Source organism: Exophiala oligosperma (assembly GCF_000835515.1).
Source record: "Exophiala oligosperma strain CBS 72588 unplaced genomic scaffold supercont1.28, whole genome shotgun sequence".
Classification (NCBI taxonomy): Eukaryota; Fungi; Ascomycota; class Eurotiomycetes; order Chaetothyriales; family Herpotrichiellaceae; genus Exophiala; species Exophiala oligosperma.
In genome coordinates, this window is record NW_015622845.1 from 71,614 (window position 1) to 90,406 (window position 18,793).

Consider the following 18,793-nt stretch of genomic DNA (forward strand, 5'->3'; position numbering starts at 1 on the left):
CTGACCTTATTGACCGGCTGAGGCTCCTCTTCTTGATCCTCCAAGGGGTGTACAAGAGGGGCATGCTGGGGCAGTGGGATCACTGGGTCAATGCTAGCCTCGCTGGACATGCTGGTCGTCCATAATGAGCTCGGAGCTTGCAACGACTGCGAAGATATGACCGGCCGGTTTCTCTTATAAGGTTGTCGTCGCCAGAAGAAAAATAATCGCTGATGTGATCGAAGCAAAGATCGAGGCAAGCACTTTCTCGAGGTTTCAACATCAGTGAGGCGGGAAGGCTCTCCTCGACTAGTTCTTTTGAAAAGGTCACAGCAGCCACGGCCGTTCTGCTCAGACGGAGAGCCCGCCTTGTGATATTGGATTTCCTCATGAAGATCGTGAGGCTTTTTTCGATCTCTCTCAAAACAAGCAAAGTACTGGACCAGGACCAACACAAACACGGGCAAGTGCAAACAAGCACGAAATGAATAGCTCTGGGCAAAGTCCAAGCTTCATGCTGCGGGCAGCCTCTGAGCGACAAATGATTGGCAGTGCGCGTACCACCCACCTTACTTTCCAAGCGAGGATCGCCCCCAGCCTTCAGCGTTTCTCACATGCTCATTGCCTGTCGTTGATCTAGGCTTGACAGGCAGCTGTTTCAAGCCTCTGGTGAAGCCTGATTGCCTGATTAACGGGGGACGAGTCATCCTCGGTACTCTTTTCTCATTTACACTCTATGAAACAGCCTGATCCACTTTTCACTCCATTGTTCTCCATCCCACCACTTTTCTTTGACAACGTCCTCTTCGAGTTTTGCTTCAGATGGAGTCCCAACCTAGACGTAATCGATATGGTGGACTTGCAAAAGCAACATTACAACGGGAAGCCAGGTCCTCGACCAAAGAGTGCTGGGGAGGAAAAGAATGTCGGAACTGTCAAGGAAATGCGCATGATTGCCTGTGAGTCGAAGTATACGCAAAAGAATGACTCGGTGCTGAAGGAAACCTAGCATAAGCAAGAACTTGACTACACCAAAAGAAGGGGTCACCAAGGACGTGAATACCTCATAAAGAAGCGATCGAATTCATCAGGGTTCATTCTCGGGATCTCAGGACTTCGTCTCTTCGAATGGGATAGCCAGAACACGCAGTTATCGATGATTGATATAGGGGCCTATGCGAGCCAGCCAAAGTGATATGTTCTAACCCCCTGTGAAATATGTATCCAGGTAGGATACATAATTAAAAATTTCCTAAAGAGGAAATGTTGAGTTCCCGATTCGGTCGAAAACTTTAGGATTATGTATCCACCTATTTTAATTATGTATCCACTAGGTTTAAGATAACTACGTTATTAATAACTATATAATATATCTATATACGAGAAAGTACTATAATAGACCTTAATTTATAAAAAGTATTAGGGTTTTAAGAATTTTTCGATTTATTTTTTATTTTAATTATGTATCCACTATTCTTTCTTAAGTTTACTCTTTAATTAATTTCATATCCACTAATTTTAAGATATATATATTAAGTATAACTATATTTAATATATTTAAATAAATTAATATTTTAAAAAAGCCTTAAATTTAGCTAATAAACTTAATTAATTAAGATTTTTTATTTATTTATTCTAGAAATTATTTATTTTATACTTATTTAATTATATATTTATTTAGTTTAAGATATATAGATCTAATATAATTAAGTATACTATTTATATATATTAAAATAATCTTAAAAACTATAAGACTAGAGTTTAAATATAATTAATTTAGTTAAGATTATTTAAATTAAGCCCTTTTTTAGATCTCCTTCTTTATTTAATATATATCTAAATACGATCGATTTATCGAGCGATACTTTTATTTAGCTATTTTACTAGGGTTTTTCCTAAGAAAAAAAGAATATAATAGTATCTCTTAATATTTCGACGATATTTTAAAAAAAATTAGAAATTTTAAAAAGATTAAGTATTGTTATGAATCGCTCCACTGGGTGGTGTCACGAGACAAGGGTTCCTTGGCAGGTGGGAAGTATAGAGTGTATGTCCGAAGAGCACGAGTATAAGAGCGGATCGCTATACTAGAGCGAAGCTGATCGATATCCAAAACGTATGGGTATGATCAAGAACGAAGTTGACTACGTAGTAGAGCTATGGGAGGACCTGCGTATATATAGTAGAGGGTGCTCAGTGCTGCTCGGTGGCTCAGGACTGAGCAGTACCAAGCTGACTGAGCACCTACTCAGGCTGCCCCCTTGTGCTCAGTGTCGGTCCACTGAGCACTACTGAGCCCTGTCACGTGATCCCAGCCTTGCCAACGAGGCTGTCTGTTCGGTATAGCTTCCTTTCCTGTTAGTTGGCTGCTGGTCATGACCTGGCCGCAGCCTGATTCGTAACAAGTATTTTCCTTTTTCGTTAAGTATAAATACGATAGAATTACTAAGAGTAATTAGCCTTGGATCGGAAACGAAGGTAGGGAACTAACTTCTTGGGCTCTGCAAGCTCCATATAATTGGGTACCTTTCGTTTGAACCACGCCATTGAAGGTGTCAGTATTGGGTCGCCAAAAATGACGAATCCAATGGCCAACCCAGTTGTCTTATAGACCATGTAATAATTAATAAAAAGCGACATGAGGAATAGAGGGACTAGAACAGCATCGATTCTGAGGAAAGCAACATGAGAAAATGGTGAAGTTGGCGAAAGTGCGCTGAAGTTATGTTAGTAATTTCCGTAAAGGTACAGTAAAGGCACCTTACTTCGCAACCCTCTCCCAATTATCAGCAACCTCCCCAACCACATGTGGCGCAACATCAAGGATATTGGCAACAGTTTCCGGGTTGACACCAGCCCATATGATCTCTTCCATCGGCTCCTGAGTCTGATCGGTAGTCTCGGTGATATGCCCTGGTGCGGAACCTGCGGCTTGGACGGCTTTGACTGCTTCCCTGACAGGCTTCGGAACCTTCCCCTCCAGTGGATCTCCCTCCTGCTGTGGCTTGTTATGCATACCGATAGCCCTTTGAAGGTTATGTCGGACGTTGTCGACGAAATTGGCCGCTTCCTCCTCCATAGCTTCACCCGGCTGCTTTTCCGGAGCACCGGTGAGTGTGTCGTTGGTGCCTAGCTGACCTGCCTGCGGCTTCTGGCACCCGCCTGTCATGATGTTTACCAGAGCACGCGGTGCTGGCGGAAAGAGTGCGTTGCGAGCTTCCACAGAAGAGGCCACGAGAATCAATGTCCCCAGGAGGAGCGGCATAAGAAGATCAAGTAGCCACGCAGTGAAATATACCTTAGTTGATGTCAGTACGACGTTTTGCTGCGGTACAGAGGTCAGCTGTGGCTTTGTGGTCAACGTACCGCGCAGAACGCCGATGTACGGCGAGTCTCCTTCCATGAACGAAGTCGCGATACTTGTTTTCCAAGACTTGCGAAGCCAAGAACCACAGTCAAGTAAATCCGTTCCAGGTGCAGCGTCAATTTGTCGGCCGCATGATCCTGAGACCACGCATCATTAAGGTCGAGACCACTTGCAATTTCCATAGGCACAGCTCTGACATCGAAGACATCCTACGTAATCGAAATCAGTCCTGTAGAAAAGAATTTTCCTTGGATAGCATGATCGGACGGGGGAAGTCCCACCTTGTTGAAGCGTCTGATGAATTGAAAAAGCTCTCTATTTGTGTGACCACCTATCAGCGGATCAGGTATCTCTACATTAGCCTTATGCCAACCAATATCTCTCACGACTTCGGCGTTGCTGCTACTAGGCTGTGTGGTTTGAACAGCACCTCGGACCTCTGGTACCTGGTGCGCCAGCTCGTGACTGTCCGCATTAAGATCCTTCCGCAAGATCGCTGCCGGGCCTTCCACCAGCACATGGGACTGATCTTGCAAGGTAGCCATCATAGTAGGGAGCTTGGTGTCATGAATGTTCGTGCCTGGTAGTACCGCCTGGTGGTCGAGACTTCGGTGAGCCCGCGGAGCAGTCCGTCCATTGGATGAGCCAAGCAAGGCATATGCTCTATCTTGCAAGGTAGCTGACATCGTTGGGGAAGCGTTGTCACGAACGTCAACGCCTGGCAGGGAATGCACCAAAATTGGTGGGGAAACGTCATTCACGTCCATCCCCTGACGTGACGTCGTCGTAATTGTGTGCCGCATATCGAGTCGTGGGGATGTCGTCATGAGTCGGAGCTAGCGTGGTATCGAAATGGTCAAGTAAATCCGTTCCAGGTGCAGCGTCAATTTGTCGGCCGCATGATCCTGAGACCACGCATCATTAAGGTCGAGACCACTTGCAATTTCCATAGGCACAGCTCTGACATCGAAGACATCCTACGTAATCGAAATCAGTCCTGTAGAAAAGAATTTTCCTTGGATAGCATGATCGGACGGGGGAAGTCCCACCTTGTTGAAGCGTCTGATGAATTGAAAAAGCTCTCTATTTGTGTGACCACCTATCAGCGGATCAGGTATCTCTACATTAGCCTTATGCCAACCAATATCTCTCACGACTTCGGCGTTGCTGCTACTAGGCTGTGTGGTTTGAACAGCACCTCGGACCTCTGGTACCTGGTGCGCCAGCTCGTGACTGTCCGCATTAAGATCCTTCCGCAAGATCGCTGCCGGGCCTTCCACCAGCACATGGGACTGATCTTGCAAGGTAGCCATCATAGTAGGGAGCTTGGTGTCATGAATGTTCGTGCCTGGTAGTACCGCCTGGTGGTCGAGACTTCGGTGAGCCCGCGGAGCAGTCCGTCCATTGGATGAGCCAAGCAAGGCATATGCTCTATCTTGCAAGGTAGCTGACATCGTTGGGGAAGCGTTGTCACGAACGTCAACGCCTGGCAGGGAATGCACCAAAATTGGTGGGGAAACGTCATTCACGTCCATCCCCTGACGTGACGTCGTCGTAATTGTGTGCCGCATATCGAGTCGTGGGGATGTCGTCATGAGTCGGAGCTAGCGTGGTATCGAAATGTGATGTCGCACTTCCGTGCCCCAACAATCCTTGCCTCTTTGGCCATGCCATCCGAGTCGTGGAAATATTTCTCCGCAAGCTTCGGCTCTTCCAGGCACATGTACGTACACGTACACGATGATCTCGCTTAAGTGGTCCACCATTCGTGCGTCGATCTTCGCTAATGCAAAGTAAACTCCTGCCAGCAGAGCTCAACATGATCGTTTGGCACTTTGGGATGCTGACTGATAACCGGCTAGACTTTCGTGCCTCTCCCTGAAACCGTCAAACATCCACACCTCATACCACTTTGGGCCCACACCATCGGAATCTATTCCCGTCGCTCGTATTTTGAACATTGGCGATCTCCAACAGCAAGGTGCGAGCTGTCCGACGTCTGTCAGAAAAACCCGTTTCCCTGGACAGTAGCACTGAGGACCTGGACCCTCAGGCGCCATTGTACTAGTACCCTAGCTTCCACATCGTTGCCCATCTGCTCACCTTGTGCCGATCAGGCAGAACAACGTGATCCCCATTGTTCTTACAATATCCTCTATAAAGATAGGGCGAAGACCTGTGGTAGCTTCGTGCCTCCGACCAGATCAAGGACTTTCCCCTCCCAGAGGACTCTGATTGCTGAACCAAAACCAGACATCAACACTAACTTCCGCTTTGTATCGAGCAGTTCCACTGGCCAACTGCTGTAGATGATCCACTGCCAGTGGCTGACCACTCTTGAACGTGGCTGTAATTCCCAACGAGATCAGCTTCCGAATATTATCCCCGGCAGAGATCGTGCGCCTGTGTGATTCAATTCTCGGCTATGTCATCAAGGCCTGATCCGATTCACTACGCACGTCGACCCCTACACAGTTCCCTGTCTGTGCCAGCCTTACTACCGGCAACTTCAGCTAGGGACTTACCCCCCAGCAAGAGGCCGTCTTTACCATCATTTTCTAGTCTTATGGACACCGTCGCTAAGCAGGCTGAAAAAGGTCAGTAAGTTTATATGGTCCTTTTCAGCTTCATAAACTCGCAGTTTTTGGCGCTGACATACAATAGGAGGTTCACAATCGCTAAACTATGATTCAGGACAGACGTCAGGAGCAAGTACTGATCGACTTTATGAGACAGGAAATCCAGCAATCGTCAACCCACTGACACCGGATTATGGAAATTCTGCCACAAATATGCCGTCGAGCGCGGCTCTTGCTCGTGGTAAGTACCTCTCAGCTCCTACGAGCGTAGGTCCAGATTTGTATGTCCACTGGCAGTCAATGGGTCCACCAGTCAATGGAGCTCGTCTCTGGAGACGTTCACCGGATGTGGCGGAACAGACCCCGCCAGTCTGGTGTCAAGCATCACCTTACAGCGAATCCTCGACTGAGTCGTCAGCATGCATCAGGCTTACCCAGCAAAGACTGTTATTCATGAAGTGGCCTAGGCCGCTTCCTCGTGTCGTGGCATGGCATCCAGTGGGTGCATCTATGGTACCTACATGGCGACATCATCATTCTGATCGCTCGACGCACGTAGAGTCTAGTCGGCGGACGGAAGACCGATACTTATGCCCGACATGCAGCAAGCTCTTCTCTCGACCAAGTGGCCTGAAAATCCATATGCATTCACATACAGGAGAAAAGCCTTACAGGTGCGGATATGAAGGATGTGGAAAATGCTTCAGTATAAAAAGTAACATGACACGGCACAGGAAATGTACCCACGATCGCGGATTGAGGTTTGGCAGTCTAAGAGCATGATCCCGATGCAGTCGACAACACCAACATAGGAAAGGGGCAGTGTGCGTCAACTTATGCAGTGCTTGGAGGACCAACTCAATTACTATTACTCATTGGACATTTGAGACACCTGTCGGGGATCCATGCTCATTGTCCACAAGTTAAAGAATACTGCAATCATAAGGGTTGTATAGCCTAGAATCCGAAACGCATCGAACACGAATCATTGTCCTCGGTGGGACGGTAAGTGTTCGTTGACTATACCGCAAGCGATAGCTATAAGTATAAGGAGCGCGAAGCCGACTATGCGAATGTTCGAGGTAAATTTCAAAATGCGGCTGTAGAGACTATTCTTCAATACTATCCGTAGCAGAAGACCACCCAAGGCTGTTCTAGCGGTGATAATTCCCATGGCGAGATCGCGCTCTCCTAAAGTATTGGCCAAGCATAGATCCGGCTGGCGTGAAAATGAACCCCATGGCCAGACCATACAGCAGCTCTTGTGCCAGGAGGAAGTGATAGAGTTCATCACGTAGGCTCGCCAGCATGATTGAGAAAATATACACAAGCGGGCTAGGGATGATGAGGACCTAGAGTCAGTAATTGTTGCATTAGTTGTCTTCAAAAGTGCAAGGAGTCTCGCCTCGTGCCACATAGATTGAAAAGACTACCTGATATTATTTCCGCGAAATATTGAGCCATTGCCTGAGTAGATCCAATCCATGAAATAGTCGAGGGCTGCTCTTTCAAAAGTTGGTGGCTTTTGTAGTAGGATTGAGAGGTTCTGGTGCGGGTGGTTATTAGCATGGATCACCTGTAGACCCTGCGCAATTCCTGCCACCACAAGCGCCGATGAGAGCTCTGTGAAAGGGAAGATGGAAAACAGGGCGGCAGGTTTTACATCCCCAGCATGCCACACAACGTAAATCTCTTGTTGCGAGTCCTGTACCATACTATAGAACAGGCAGGAACAACGATGGTTGAGGACTGAGGGAGTCCGGAAGGTAGCTGTCGATGAGAATCAATAATGGAGTTGGGCCAAGAGACGCGGGTATGTGAGTTGACTCCATGTCGGCGCCCTTCTGCTAGGCCTGGACCTTTGAGGCAAGACATCCACAGAGCAAAGTACTACCTTCAACCTAAGAAGCTTACTTTTGGAAAACTTTGGATGTCAACTGACCAGTAGACCCTTTCTTCTCGACCGCGAAAGCATTGTTTGGCGGCTTCATAGTCGGCAGGAGTCAGGACCACGATGGTGACGAGGTAAGTCCAAACCACAATCAGCAGTCTCGCAACCTCAGCACAATCATCAAGTGAGGGCAACAAGATCGACTCATGATCCACAGTAGGAGCACCTTTAGACTTCTTAATCTTTTCTGAACTGAACGATTCTTCCCAGTACTGGTGACTGTCGTCTAGGCATCCTCTTGCTGTTGCTTAGGAACAGTCATCTCCTTTGCTATAGGACTCCTCGTACGTCTCCATTAGCTTCTCGCAACAAGGGTCAAACACAGCGGTTGCAGGCACATTTGCTATGTTGACGAGGCGCTCGAACATGGTCATGTACCGGTCGAGATTTGCTGTGGTGTCCTTGAGATCCAAGATTGTTGGCTCCTGGATACTGAGAAGACCCTGACGGTTTAATCCATGACATTCCAGTTCGTTTCCGACAAAGAACCCAAAAAGGCTTTTGTCCTTCGTCTCCAGATGAATATCGCACATCAGTTCATAGAGAACCCTTACTGTATTGCCGATCCTTCCAATCACCGACGAGCCTTGGTAACACATCTCATTACGACCCTCTTACTCGGGCTAAAATTGTAGTGCAGCTAGAACAGTGATTGGCAGAGGTTGGCCAATGGTGCAAGGCAGTTGCTGCGATTACATTTGGTGGTTTGGTACCGATGGCGACTCTGCCGCTTGTGCAGCCGTTCGCTTCACTCGTTGTGGCAACCGCGGAAGGTGTATGCCCCCATGCGTTGTCCTGGTCCACCTTGCCACCTGGGCTCCTCCTGCTTGGTCGATTCGGTCAGATAGAAGCATTATAGACTACGTAATCACCTTCTCAAAGACTTGATCAAATTCGTTGAACGGGGTGGCAGGCTGGAAACCCGCGATGAAGAGCAACTGAACCGCGACGCGCTGCAAAGATGGGTCGGGAAATCAGGCAAGATTGGCGGGATCTCTCGCCGAGTTGTCTGGCGTCATTATCAATGTCATGCCTATCCACGGCCATCAGGCAATGGCGCCAAACGGACGGGCATATTCTGCCGGTCCCGTACAGATTTTGGAGTCGTCGTAGGCCGACAATATAGATATCGAGAGACTTCGTGATGTCGCCGTGCGGCAATATTCCGAGCGGCTGCAGGCACCCTACCAGGCCCATCCATACCAAGAAGAGGTCCAGAAGCCGAACAGGGCGGTCCTGAATGGTTGATTGATACAGTTCGTGTAGATCTACGGGGAGCGGGCAGGGAGTTTTTAGCCAGCAAAGAAGTCAAGCACGGCATCGCCAATAGTTTCATGAACGACGTTCTAGTTTGGAATAAGCGTCGGAAAGTACATCAGCCAAAAGCTGATGGTGAGTTCGCAAATGAGCAGTCACAGTCTGGCGAATAGACCGCCATCATGTAACAGTAGTCAATAGATTTCGTTCTCTAAAGGATCCTGTATTATACAATTTACACTATATAATGTCTAATACTGTACCGGCATTAGCTACGTACGCTACTCAGTTTTCAGTTCGTCAATCTTCCATTCTGCATGCCAGAAATTTCGTCTGGCACTCTTGCGGCCTCTGTCCGACCCGTGCCTACGGACTATTAGAGCTATCCACCGAAGTCGTGATCCGCGTAGTGTAGGATTCATAGAAATACTTTTTGACGCAAGGCTTTAACATAGCAAGCCATACTTCAACGGGGCTGAAGTCCGGCGAGTAAGTAGGGACGGTAAAACTGCTTAACGGCTGCATTGTCGCATTTTTGCGCCCGATGCGAGCATCGTGTTGGAACGATGCATTGTCCATGGTCAGCACCGAATAGGGTTCCGGCCACTTACCGCAATAAGGGAGGAGCTCTGCAGCTCTAAAGATTCAGACACCCCTCGGACTCCACCGTGGATTCATTGGCAGATACGGTGGCATCTCCCTCCCGGTGTCGCTTCACTGTCATCTATATACATTTGACTAACTCTCCTGGCGCCACACTGTTTGCCAAAAGGCGCAAAACTTAGAGCTGAGTTCATCAGATTTCCGCTGGTGCAGCGCAATACGAATATTCTCGTATCACAAAACATGCGTCTTCTTCGTGAATCTTGTCTCTGCTGTCGAAGCTGAGCTTGGCATTACTCCAACGTTGTAACTGGTGGTTGGCTAGACTAGCTGATCTTAAAGCCACCTCCGTTGCGTTGAGCTGAGCACTTTGCCGTGGTTGGATTAAACTTTCAACTCCGCATACTAGCCAACCATCAGCAAGTAAGTCAGCTGTGACGACGGTAACAAGTGCGGGGATCAAAGATTAAATTGCCGCCCTCAGAAAGGACATATGGATGAAGTGTAAATGCTTTCGAAGTATAAACTCACGTGGCATCAAGCATGTGTTGGTGTTGGATAAGTGCATACGCGTTTCAACAAATGCCGGAGCTTGCAGACTGGCTCTTTGTAAGGAACTCTATAGGTGAATAGGCAGATTAACAAAATAGGCTATAACAATAGGTATTCGGTTATATAGATAGGTATCCTTTGACGTAGGGTCGCTACAGGACTCGAAGCACGAGAAACGGAAGTGACTCTCGAGCGCGGAAGTTACGCTTATGGCCTGTCCGGAATGCTTCGGCGTCGGCATGCCTGGTCAAGGACGATGACGTCGCGAGCTTAATGGTCCGCCGGACCCTCGGCCGCTGACTCAGCGACGATTATTAGGCGGGGATCAGTCATCCGTGGATCGTAGACCTGACTCGTCACGCCAAGCCCGGAATAGCGTTAGGCTGATATGTTGCCCGAACTTTGCATCGTGCACCTCGTCTTCAGATTATGGCAATGCGTACAACAGCCTGGAAACTTCAGGAGTTGATCGGTCAGCCAGCGCGTAACGTTTTCAAGCCTTTGTTGATATTCGGTACTCTTGGCATTATGTTGGCATTAAGAGCCTCGACCGGCCTGTCGCGCTGCGGCTCAACTATGATTGTCTTATCTTCCAGAAGGATGTTACTCGTAGCAGCGACATTGGATGCTGTTTGCCGCCAATTTCTGCGAAGTTAGCCTAAGTCCGACCCAGCTAATAGCTCCGGACTTTCCAGCTGACCAATCAATCGCAAGTCGGTCCTTATATGAAGTCGGAATCGTCTTTCCGGCACTTGCTCTTCGTGTTCCAATCGTTACCTGACGCTTAGGTCTCACGTTTCAAACCCTGTGATGCGCTCAGCAGCACTGAGTTTGATTCATCCCAAACTTTTCTCTGGTTGAATATGGTGAGCTCATTTCACTAGGTAACCTCCTAATCGACTCAGTCCAACCATCAAGGTCACCGCACTTTCGTGATCAGACGATCCGTGTTCAGCTGGAAAAGGAGGCTGGCTGAAGGAAACGAGCTGACTGCTCGTATCGGATTGAGTTAGTCAGTGAGTGAGTGAGTGATTGATTTTATTGGGCCTGCTGATGGAGTCAATACCGACTTTCTATGAGACATGGAATGAATGCTTGGGAGATCTCGCTCGCTATCGAATGGCAATCGAAGCAACCGATATGCGAGACCGTGAGGACTGGTCCAATGTCGCCCGCATGTGGTATAATCGTGCCGCTGACCGCTCGCCGACCACAGGGAGAATACAGCATCATTTGGCGCTTCTGGCACGGCCCAACGTCATCCGTGAAATGTTTTACTATACCAAGGCACTCATCAGTGGAGTCCCTTTTGTGAAAGCTCGGGACTCCATCATGCTTGTCTTTACTCCATTCCTGGAAAAGTTCGAGTTAACCAGTCAAAAATACCCAAAAATGGAAAGTTCCTTGGTCACGGCAGCAGGCATTCTCTTCCGAGTACCGCGATAATTTGAAGGTGGTCTTGGGATACAATACGTTCGACCCTCGGTTTGTGTTTCCCCGCTCTCACCAATCCAACGTTTGCTGCTCCTCAACAGAGACGCTTGACAGATCTCCGCAACCAGCTCTGCTCTGGCGATCCTGACATAGAAACGCTAGTCGAGATTTTGATTGACAAGTTGGATCTGCTGCCACAAAACCTCACAACCAAGCAAATCGCGATGATGATGCTTGGCTGGACACAGTGTAAATCGGACACTCGCTACTTCATGACCCTTGAGAAAGATCTTGACGACCATTCTTCCGGACAAGATAGCGGAGCTCGACTATCGTTTATACGCAAAGATGTGCCAGTGGAATAAAGATCATCAACAGCCATATGTCCGAACTTTTGATGGCAATCTCGATGATTTGAAGATCCAACTCAGAACTGCCATGAAATTCAATAGCCCGACCTACGATGACTGGCTCGCAGAGCGCAATTTGATGGAAGAACGGGCATGCGCAGAAATTAAGAGCATCGACCTTGCGAAGTCGTCTTTACTGTCTATCCTGGAGTTCACTGGCGAGGATATCCCTGCGCTGTCATTTCGTCTCCCGCCTTCTAAACGTCAAAGACGAGATTCTTACACGACGCAAGTGACATCTATGGCTCAAATCCTTAGATGTCAAAGATACCAAAAGTCAAAACCTGGACTCTCACAGTTGCGTTGTACTCCAGTTCGCTGCTCTAATACTGATAAACTGCGAATAGTCTTCTTACGGTACTCGGCTTGACTCACACACCTGTCGTGCAATGACCACCCTTTCAATATATGACGTCTATGGCAGCCCACATCCTGTGGTAACGTCCTCAACTCCTCTATCGGTCGATCTTCTCTCCTCTCAATTTTCTCTCAGTATACGTGATGACGAACAACCTCCCCGACGAACGAATGGTGTACCTCGCGCTGAAGGAATCCTTCAAAGGTGCGACGCGCATGTTCGCAAGTCCAGAAAGGTGCGCGAGATCGTCCAGAAGGCGCGAAACAACATCGATGTGAGAGACCTGATCCAACAACACAATATTGAGAATGTCTGCGGTGTAACAAAAACACTTCTCGAACAACAGATCTTTGAGTCTACTCTGAAGGCGAAGATTCGCTTCCCTCAGGTTTTCGAGATTTCTCCCGCCCAGACGGCCGAACGGTCTGCTTCGGAGGCGGAGGCCGCAAGATTAGAAGCCAACGCCATCAAGTCTGCTTCCGCACGCCAGAACGACAACGCGGCCCCTGGAGACAGCCCTGACGTCCACTTGTTCGGCGACAGAGCATCGCGGACTGGTAGGTAGCTCTCGTCCAATGCTTCTAGCTTTGAAAGTTAATATTTCAGTAGATCTCCACGAGCCGCCGACATCTCTTCGTAAGCGGCCATTTCCCCACACCAGCGTTCAAGTTCCCTCTCTCTATCCAGTATATCTGCCATATCAAACATAGCACCGGCTGCTATTAAAGGTGCAAGGGATTCTCGAAATTGCCTGCTATAACTTTGGGTCACGGGAAATGAAGGACATCATTGAAAAGAGGGTTGGGATTGCCCAGAATGTGTCGAATTGAACGTGTGGGCACGAACCCTTCTCATCAAGAAGGATCTTTTTCAACGCATGGATCTAGAAAGCTTGGGACAATCGTTTTCCGAGCTCACCAACTCTATCAGTTAACTCCGTCATACAGTGGTTCACCAGCTTCGGATTAATGCTAACGGACTGGAGCGATTTCTGGCCGATGACGAAACTCTAGCGAAAATTACTTCACGATGACCACAGCACAAGATCATTAGCACGACTTCGGAGGGAAACGCAAACTAGCATCGATGACTGAAACGGAATAAGGATCTCCTTGAATCGAGGCTCAATTCGAAACTGAAACAAAGTTCGGATCAGTGGCTCGAACTGGATTGGCTTGAGCAATCGGTCGTGGACGAGATGTTGAAGGCAGACAAAGAGTATTATCTTATGGCCGGTGGTACCTTGGACGAAGCTATACAGTCCTGTGATACGGCGATACAAAGTACTGCGCCGACAGAGGTTGCATCGAAGTCTGAAAGCGATTGCGAGGATGATCTCGCAACTTGATGGCTCTCATGATTCTGTGGGAACAGGGACTGCGGTTCGATCCAACTTGCACTTCACACACCACAGGAAATCTGTGGGTGGCGTCAACACCTTGCTCATGCGTAGCGTAACATCACTAAGAATTACAGTACAAAGCGAGAGTACTGTACATTTATCCCGATTGGCAGTCCCAAAATAAAATGGGAAGTTGATTTGCTACAGTATCAGGTAGGTCTGGCTTCTCACGTTCGGGTTGACATTTATGTGGTGAGCTTGCCCATTTGTGCAGAAATTGTGGCGGAGCTTATCCGTATCTTTCCTAGACGGAGATGACAACCTCAATCCAGCCGATCACATATTATTGACGTAGTCCGTCCTACGACAGTACCCCGCAATGGCCAACACATAGATAAGTTAATGTTGAGCAGAGCTCACCCCGAACCATACACAGTATTCTGAAGCCAGATAATGTACCTCCTGTGTTCCATTTGCGAAGAGTGTACTATAAAAGGGATTACCCTTCACAACACCATTGTTCACACAGTCTTATGTAGCCTATGGCTATGATAGGGTCCGGTGACGAGGGAGTAGAGTCTACCAGTCTGCCATTCTAAGCAAGGTATATGTTGTGCGCTAAGTAAAAGGATCACGGGGATCTCAGTGTCCTATTGGCGCATGTCGCGTACTTCTTTATTCATAGTCCTGCGAAGTAACACGCATGGCAGAGCGCTGATGTCGTGCATCGTTTGTAAGTTGTAAGTGGCCTTGGTGCTGTCCGTATACTGGAAGAGGATGAGAGGTGGCTTGTTAGCTCCGTAGACCACCTTGTAGCGGACCTGCGGTGCTCCTGGCTGGTGACAATCCAGCCGTGCGATGGGTATAGAAGACCTGCAGATGTACCGTCCTCCTTAGCCCGCTTTGCTTTTCAAGGCTGACACTTCGGATTGTAGATGCAGCTATGAATGTAATGTTCCGACAATTCTGGAACCGTATGAACAACCTGGCATCCATTATAGGAGACAGGAAACCGGGGTTCCGTCGACAACGTCCATTGATTGCCGTCGTTCCTCGATGAGATTAAGATAGCTGGTACGTTGCTGGTGACAAAGCTGGAGGGATCTCGACGATTTCGCACTGAGATGTGGCCGTGCTCGTCCAGCAGTTGATGTTGATGGAGGATGTGGAATGCTGTGATTAGGCGTGATAAAGTCTCCTCCATCCTGTCCAAGCCTCCAAGCCTGGAGATAGTCGACCTCGGAACAAGGTCGAAGGTTGTTCCTAGTTGACCTTGAAGATCAGAACAGGGAGCGACAATTATGATAATTGATATACTCGTTGCACTGAGGTCAGTGCGCAAAGGGAGGGACACGAGAAAACCTCTACCATAAGTATATCACGTACTGGATCATTTACCTGCCCAGCCCGGGGAACATTCCCAAGAACATTTCCGGATGCGATGCGAAACAGCGCCATCATGCGCTAACTTGGGAATCGCCTTCACAAGACCATACCGGACAGAGGTTACCAAAGAAAGCCGCTAATCACCACAACTTGGCACCGTTTATCCAATAAGACTGGCGGAAGTGGGTGGAAATGTCAATTCCGGCATCTGTTCCTGTCCGGAGGAAACGTCCCAAACTCTTTTTTGCTCTAGTCCCACATAAGCCAGGGCTCGAGTGGTTCTGAGCCTGAGCAGCACGGCCTCAAGGGTCTGTCGCATACGGCCATTGCCACCTCTACAGAATCCAATTGAGATAAAAGCCAGTCTCCCACCAGCCAGGGTCTCCTCGCTCAGTTCTAGCAGGCCTCAGAACATTCGTACGGAGAACATGCACTTCTAACAACCATAATGCAGTGATGACATTAACAAAGGCCTCCAGTACATATCAGGTGGCTTCTTGGACATCACAATGGATAAACCCTCGGGTTATCCAGCGTCAGCACGGGCTATCGAGCCCGCGGGGGACCTTGCTCCTGCTTCATTAAGTACCACTCTTTCAGAAAGGAGAAGTCTAGGCAGCGGATTTCCCGTGCATGTGACAGATGCTGTCTAATGCGAACAAAATGTTTGGGAGGCAACCCTTGTGGGAAATGTGTGACGGACCATGCCATCTGCATTTACAGCGACAGGAAGCGGGAAAGGAACCAAAAGTCACAATACACCTTCATCCGATCCGCGACATATTGCTAAGATGGTGATCACAGGGCTCTTGCTGAAAGCATTCAGCTCGCCGAAAAGCTGAAGGTCCAAAACAATATGCTTCTCCAAGCATTGAAGGACGTTGCCGCAAGCCCGAGACTGGAGCCTAAGGAGTCTGCCGACATTAGGCGAGTTATAACCAATGTTTGTTCACACATACACTCTGGCGGCCCGGCTGATCTTGACTACCCAGTGCGGGCTTGAGACAGTGGACATCCTCCCAAGTCCTGCAACCACGCAATGCAAGACCAGCCCTGGTGAATCTGCAAGTCTGAAGGAGACCGTCGGCGGCGAGCACTATATCGATGCTAGTGTAGGCTCGCCAGGCCACCAAAACCTACTAACGCAGCCCCTCGGTATCGGCAACGACGGTGGAATGGTGGGGTTCATCGGCAAAATGTCTGAAGTATCTTGGCTTGCACGAGCACAACATCATCTCCTTTCCGGCGTGGACGGGCGCTCTGCCAGGCAAGGGCAACCCTCCGATGACGATGCTGCAACACAATTTACCTATTTCATGGACGAGGAGGACATCCTAAGTGTTGATGAAGATTATGTAGACCCCCTTCACTGGCCAGGCGAGCCGGCCGTTCAGATTCTTTCCGAAGCATTCTTTCACAGTGTTCCAAATGCATTACACGGCATTTCAAGAGAGCAATTTCTTGGAGAGCTCCATGCATTTGCACAGTATCATGGGTCGCTGTCGTGGGATCAACGCAGATGGCTGGCACTAACAAATCTCATTTGGGCCTTGGGATCGAGATGGTTGCACAAATCCATGCTGGCTGACCTCCCTGGGCTGGACAACCACCTCGTATTTTATGCTCGAGCTCGGGCGCTTGGGCTCGACCATAGGGTCATACTGGGTGATCCTGATATCCACGGTGTCAAGAAGCTGGGACTACTCTCACTCTATCTCTACACGAATGGGTCCGCCTCAAGGTGAGCTTGTTGCTTGCGGGAACAATGGCAGCGCTAACGATGTGGTAGAGCATGGTCATTGGTTGGCTTGGCCATCAGAAATGCAACATGTCTCGGCCTACACCTCCAAACCAGTCACCGTGATATAGATCAGGCGCAGCGCCATGAGAGAAGTCGTGTATGGTATTCACTGTTCAATCTCGAAGCTGCTATGTCGGAGACTTTGGGAAAACCACCATCTATGTCCCTAGCGTATACCACAATTCCGATAGGGCAATTGGATCCTGGATCAGAAACGAGCAATGCTAGCTTCTCAGGAGTTGCTGATACGAGGGGGTTATGGTTGGACTACCTTCGCCTCAAACGAAACGTGGTCCAAACAATGCGTGGTGGGCGAATAGCCTGGCAGAACTTCCAATTCATCGGTTATGGTGAGCCTCGACCGCATCTGGACCACCGGACACGTCTTTCTACGATCAGTAGTGAGGCGATGACACAACTTTACATGCCAACGAATCAAGATTCTTGGGCAAGCACGCAAAAGAAAATCCACAGCCTCGATACCCAACTGGTGGATTGGGAGCAAAATCTCCCAGAAGACCTTAGTCTAGATAGCGGAATGGCTACCAACGACGACCCTCGTGCAAAGATCGACTTGCTCTTATATTACTGCAGTATCAAGATGATCATACACAGGCCTTGCCTATGCCATATCTATATTCCAGCCGAGTCGGAAGCTTCGAAACAGTTCAACAGCAACAGCGCCAGGGATTGTGTTCAAGCTGCCTGTGCATTGGTCGACATCCTACCAGAAGACCCGACTGCTCATGAAGCATACCAGCTATTGCCATGGTGGAACCTCCTACACTACCTTGGTCAAGTGCTGAGTGTTTTCATTCTCGAGCTTTGCCTGAAAACGGAACATTTTGGCGGCTCGGCACCCCTGCTTATCCACCCGGTACGGAAGGCTATGTCGTATTTGTGTTGTCTCACTAGCGGCTCATTATCATCGTACAAAGCGTTCAGAATATTCCGCCAGATGCTGACGGTTCTCAGCTCTCGTGGCGATGGTTTCGACGACGACAGGATCCCACTTGAGCCATGTGTGCCTGAAGGCTGGACACAAAGGCACGAGACAGCGCTCATGGACGCACTTAGACCGTTGAGAGTACATGGAACTCAAAATCGACTTGGTGAGATCGAGAAAGTCGAGAAGTAGATTGAGCGAAGGCTTCTACCAGCGCGAGCAAAATTTCCTGGAATGGCTCGTACATACTATACGTCACCCAAACCTCACTGTCGGTTCATTAGATGCATAACCGTTGTCGGTAATGTACCTAAGACATAGTTGCTGGCTCTGAGCTTTCGTCATGACTGTCTCTTCCCAGAAGCCGATTGCCTTCGCCAAGTACGACGTGCGGGAAACACTGAATTCGACGTCGGAATCTCGACGTGAGCACGTTCCACTTCCATCTTTGGACCTGAGCGTGGCTCTGAGCCTCGCCGCTTCAACTCGAGATGACAATCCTGAGCATGCCCCGCCCGTGACTGGTCTTGGTGACATTCGGCCTGAGCAACAAGTAAGTGCTGAAAGCTTCATTTCCCATCCAATCTTAGTTGTTGAATCGACATCAACCAATTCTGAATGTACTACTACTAGTATGTACATTACAGGGTGTAAAGAATATCTCAAGAGCTCCCACCCTTCTTCCCAGCCTCAGATGGATCGACCTTACCATGAGCAAATTCCCCCTTTTGGCTTCCTCCGCTGTTTCCGCTACCTGAGCTGTCACCGCTCGTGCCACCGGTGGAACTGGAATCAGTGTTGGTTCCGCCTCCACTGGACAAGCCACCC

The 18,793-nt window shown here is 48.8% G+C and overlaps 5 protein-coding genes across 11 annotated transcripts; 4 read left to right on the top strand and 1 right to left on the bottom strand.

Annotated features, from left to right (window-relative positions):
* Nucleotides 1-2,267: 2,267 nt before the first annotated feature.
* PV06_11350 (uncharacterized protein) lies at nucleotides 2,268-4,950 on the bottom strand (the record flags this gene model as incomplete). Its single annotated transcript, XM_016413003.1, has 5 exons — nucleotides 4,396-4,950; nucleotides 3,346-3,555; nucleotides 2,745-3,277; nucleotides 2,471-2,695; nucleotides 2,268-2,424 (listed from the first exon to the last, which is right to left on the bottom strand). Exons 1-5 carry the CDS (start codon nucleotides 4,939-4,941, stop codon nucleotides 2,268-2,270), a joined length of 1,671 nt encoding a protein of 556 aa, XP_016256625.1. The 5' UTR covers nucleotides 4,942-4,950.
* A 530-nt stretch (nucleotides 4,951-5,480) lies between these two features.
* On the top strand, nucleotides 5,481-7,007 carry PV06_11351. Of its 7 annotated transcripts, none has more exons than XM_016413008.1 (5): nucleotides 5,481-5,943; nucleotides 6,011-6,166; nucleotides 6,354-6,423; nucleotides 6,485-6,599; nucleotides 6,660-7,007. In XM_016413008.1, the coding sequence occupies exons 1-3, from the start codon at nucleotides 5,772-5,774 to the stop codon at nucleotides 6,380-6,382; spliced, it is 357 nt and encodes a 118-aa protein (XP_016256630.1). In that variant the 5' UTR covers nucleotides 5,481-5,771; the 3' UTR covers nucleotides 6,383-6,423; nucleotides 6,485-6,599; nucleotides 6,660-7,007. The 7 variants fall into 7 exon arrangements, with proteins under 7 accessions (XP_016256630.1, XP_016256632.1, XP_016256629.1 ...); XM_016413010.1 differs by having other exon boundaries at nucleotides 6,369-6,423; XM_016413007.1 differs by having other exon boundaries at nucleotides 6,354-6,599.
* A 4,400-nt stretch (nucleotides 7,008-11,407) lies between these two features.
* Nucleotides 11,408-11,734, top strand: PV06_11352 (uncharacterized protein; the record flags this gene model as incomplete). Its single annotated transcript, XM_016413011.1, has 1 exon — nucleotides 11,408-11,734. One exon carries the CDS (start codon nucleotides 11,408-11,410, stop codon nucleotides 11,732-11,734), a length of 327 nt encoding a protein of 108 aa, XP_016256633.1.
* Nucleotides 11,735-12,070: 336 nt separating this feature from the next.
* PV06_11353 (uncharacterized protein) lies at nucleotides 12,071-18,157 on the top strand (the record flags this gene model as incomplete). Its single annotated transcript, XM_016413012.1, has 6 exons — nucleotides 12,071-12,364; nucleotides 12,480-13,051; nucleotides 13,100-13,126; nucleotides 16,023-16,161; nucleotides 16,211-16,959; nucleotides 17,008-18,157. 6 exons carry the CDS (start codon nucleotides 12,071-12,073, stop codon nucleotides 18,155-18,157), a joined length of 2,931 nt encoding a protein of 976 aa, XP_016256634.1.
* Nucleotides 18,158-18,308: 151 nt separating this feature from the next.
* Nucleotides 18,309-18,723, top strand: PV06_11354 (uncharacterized protein; the record flags this gene model as incomplete). Its single annotated transcript, XM_016413013.1, has 2 exons — nucleotides 18,309-18,518; nucleotides 18,613-18,723. 2 exons carry the CDS (start codon nucleotides 18,309-18,311, stop codon nucleotides 18,721-18,723), a joined length of 321 nt encoding a protein of 106 aa, XP_016256635.1.
* Nucleotides 18,724-18,793: the final 70 nt, after the last annotated feature.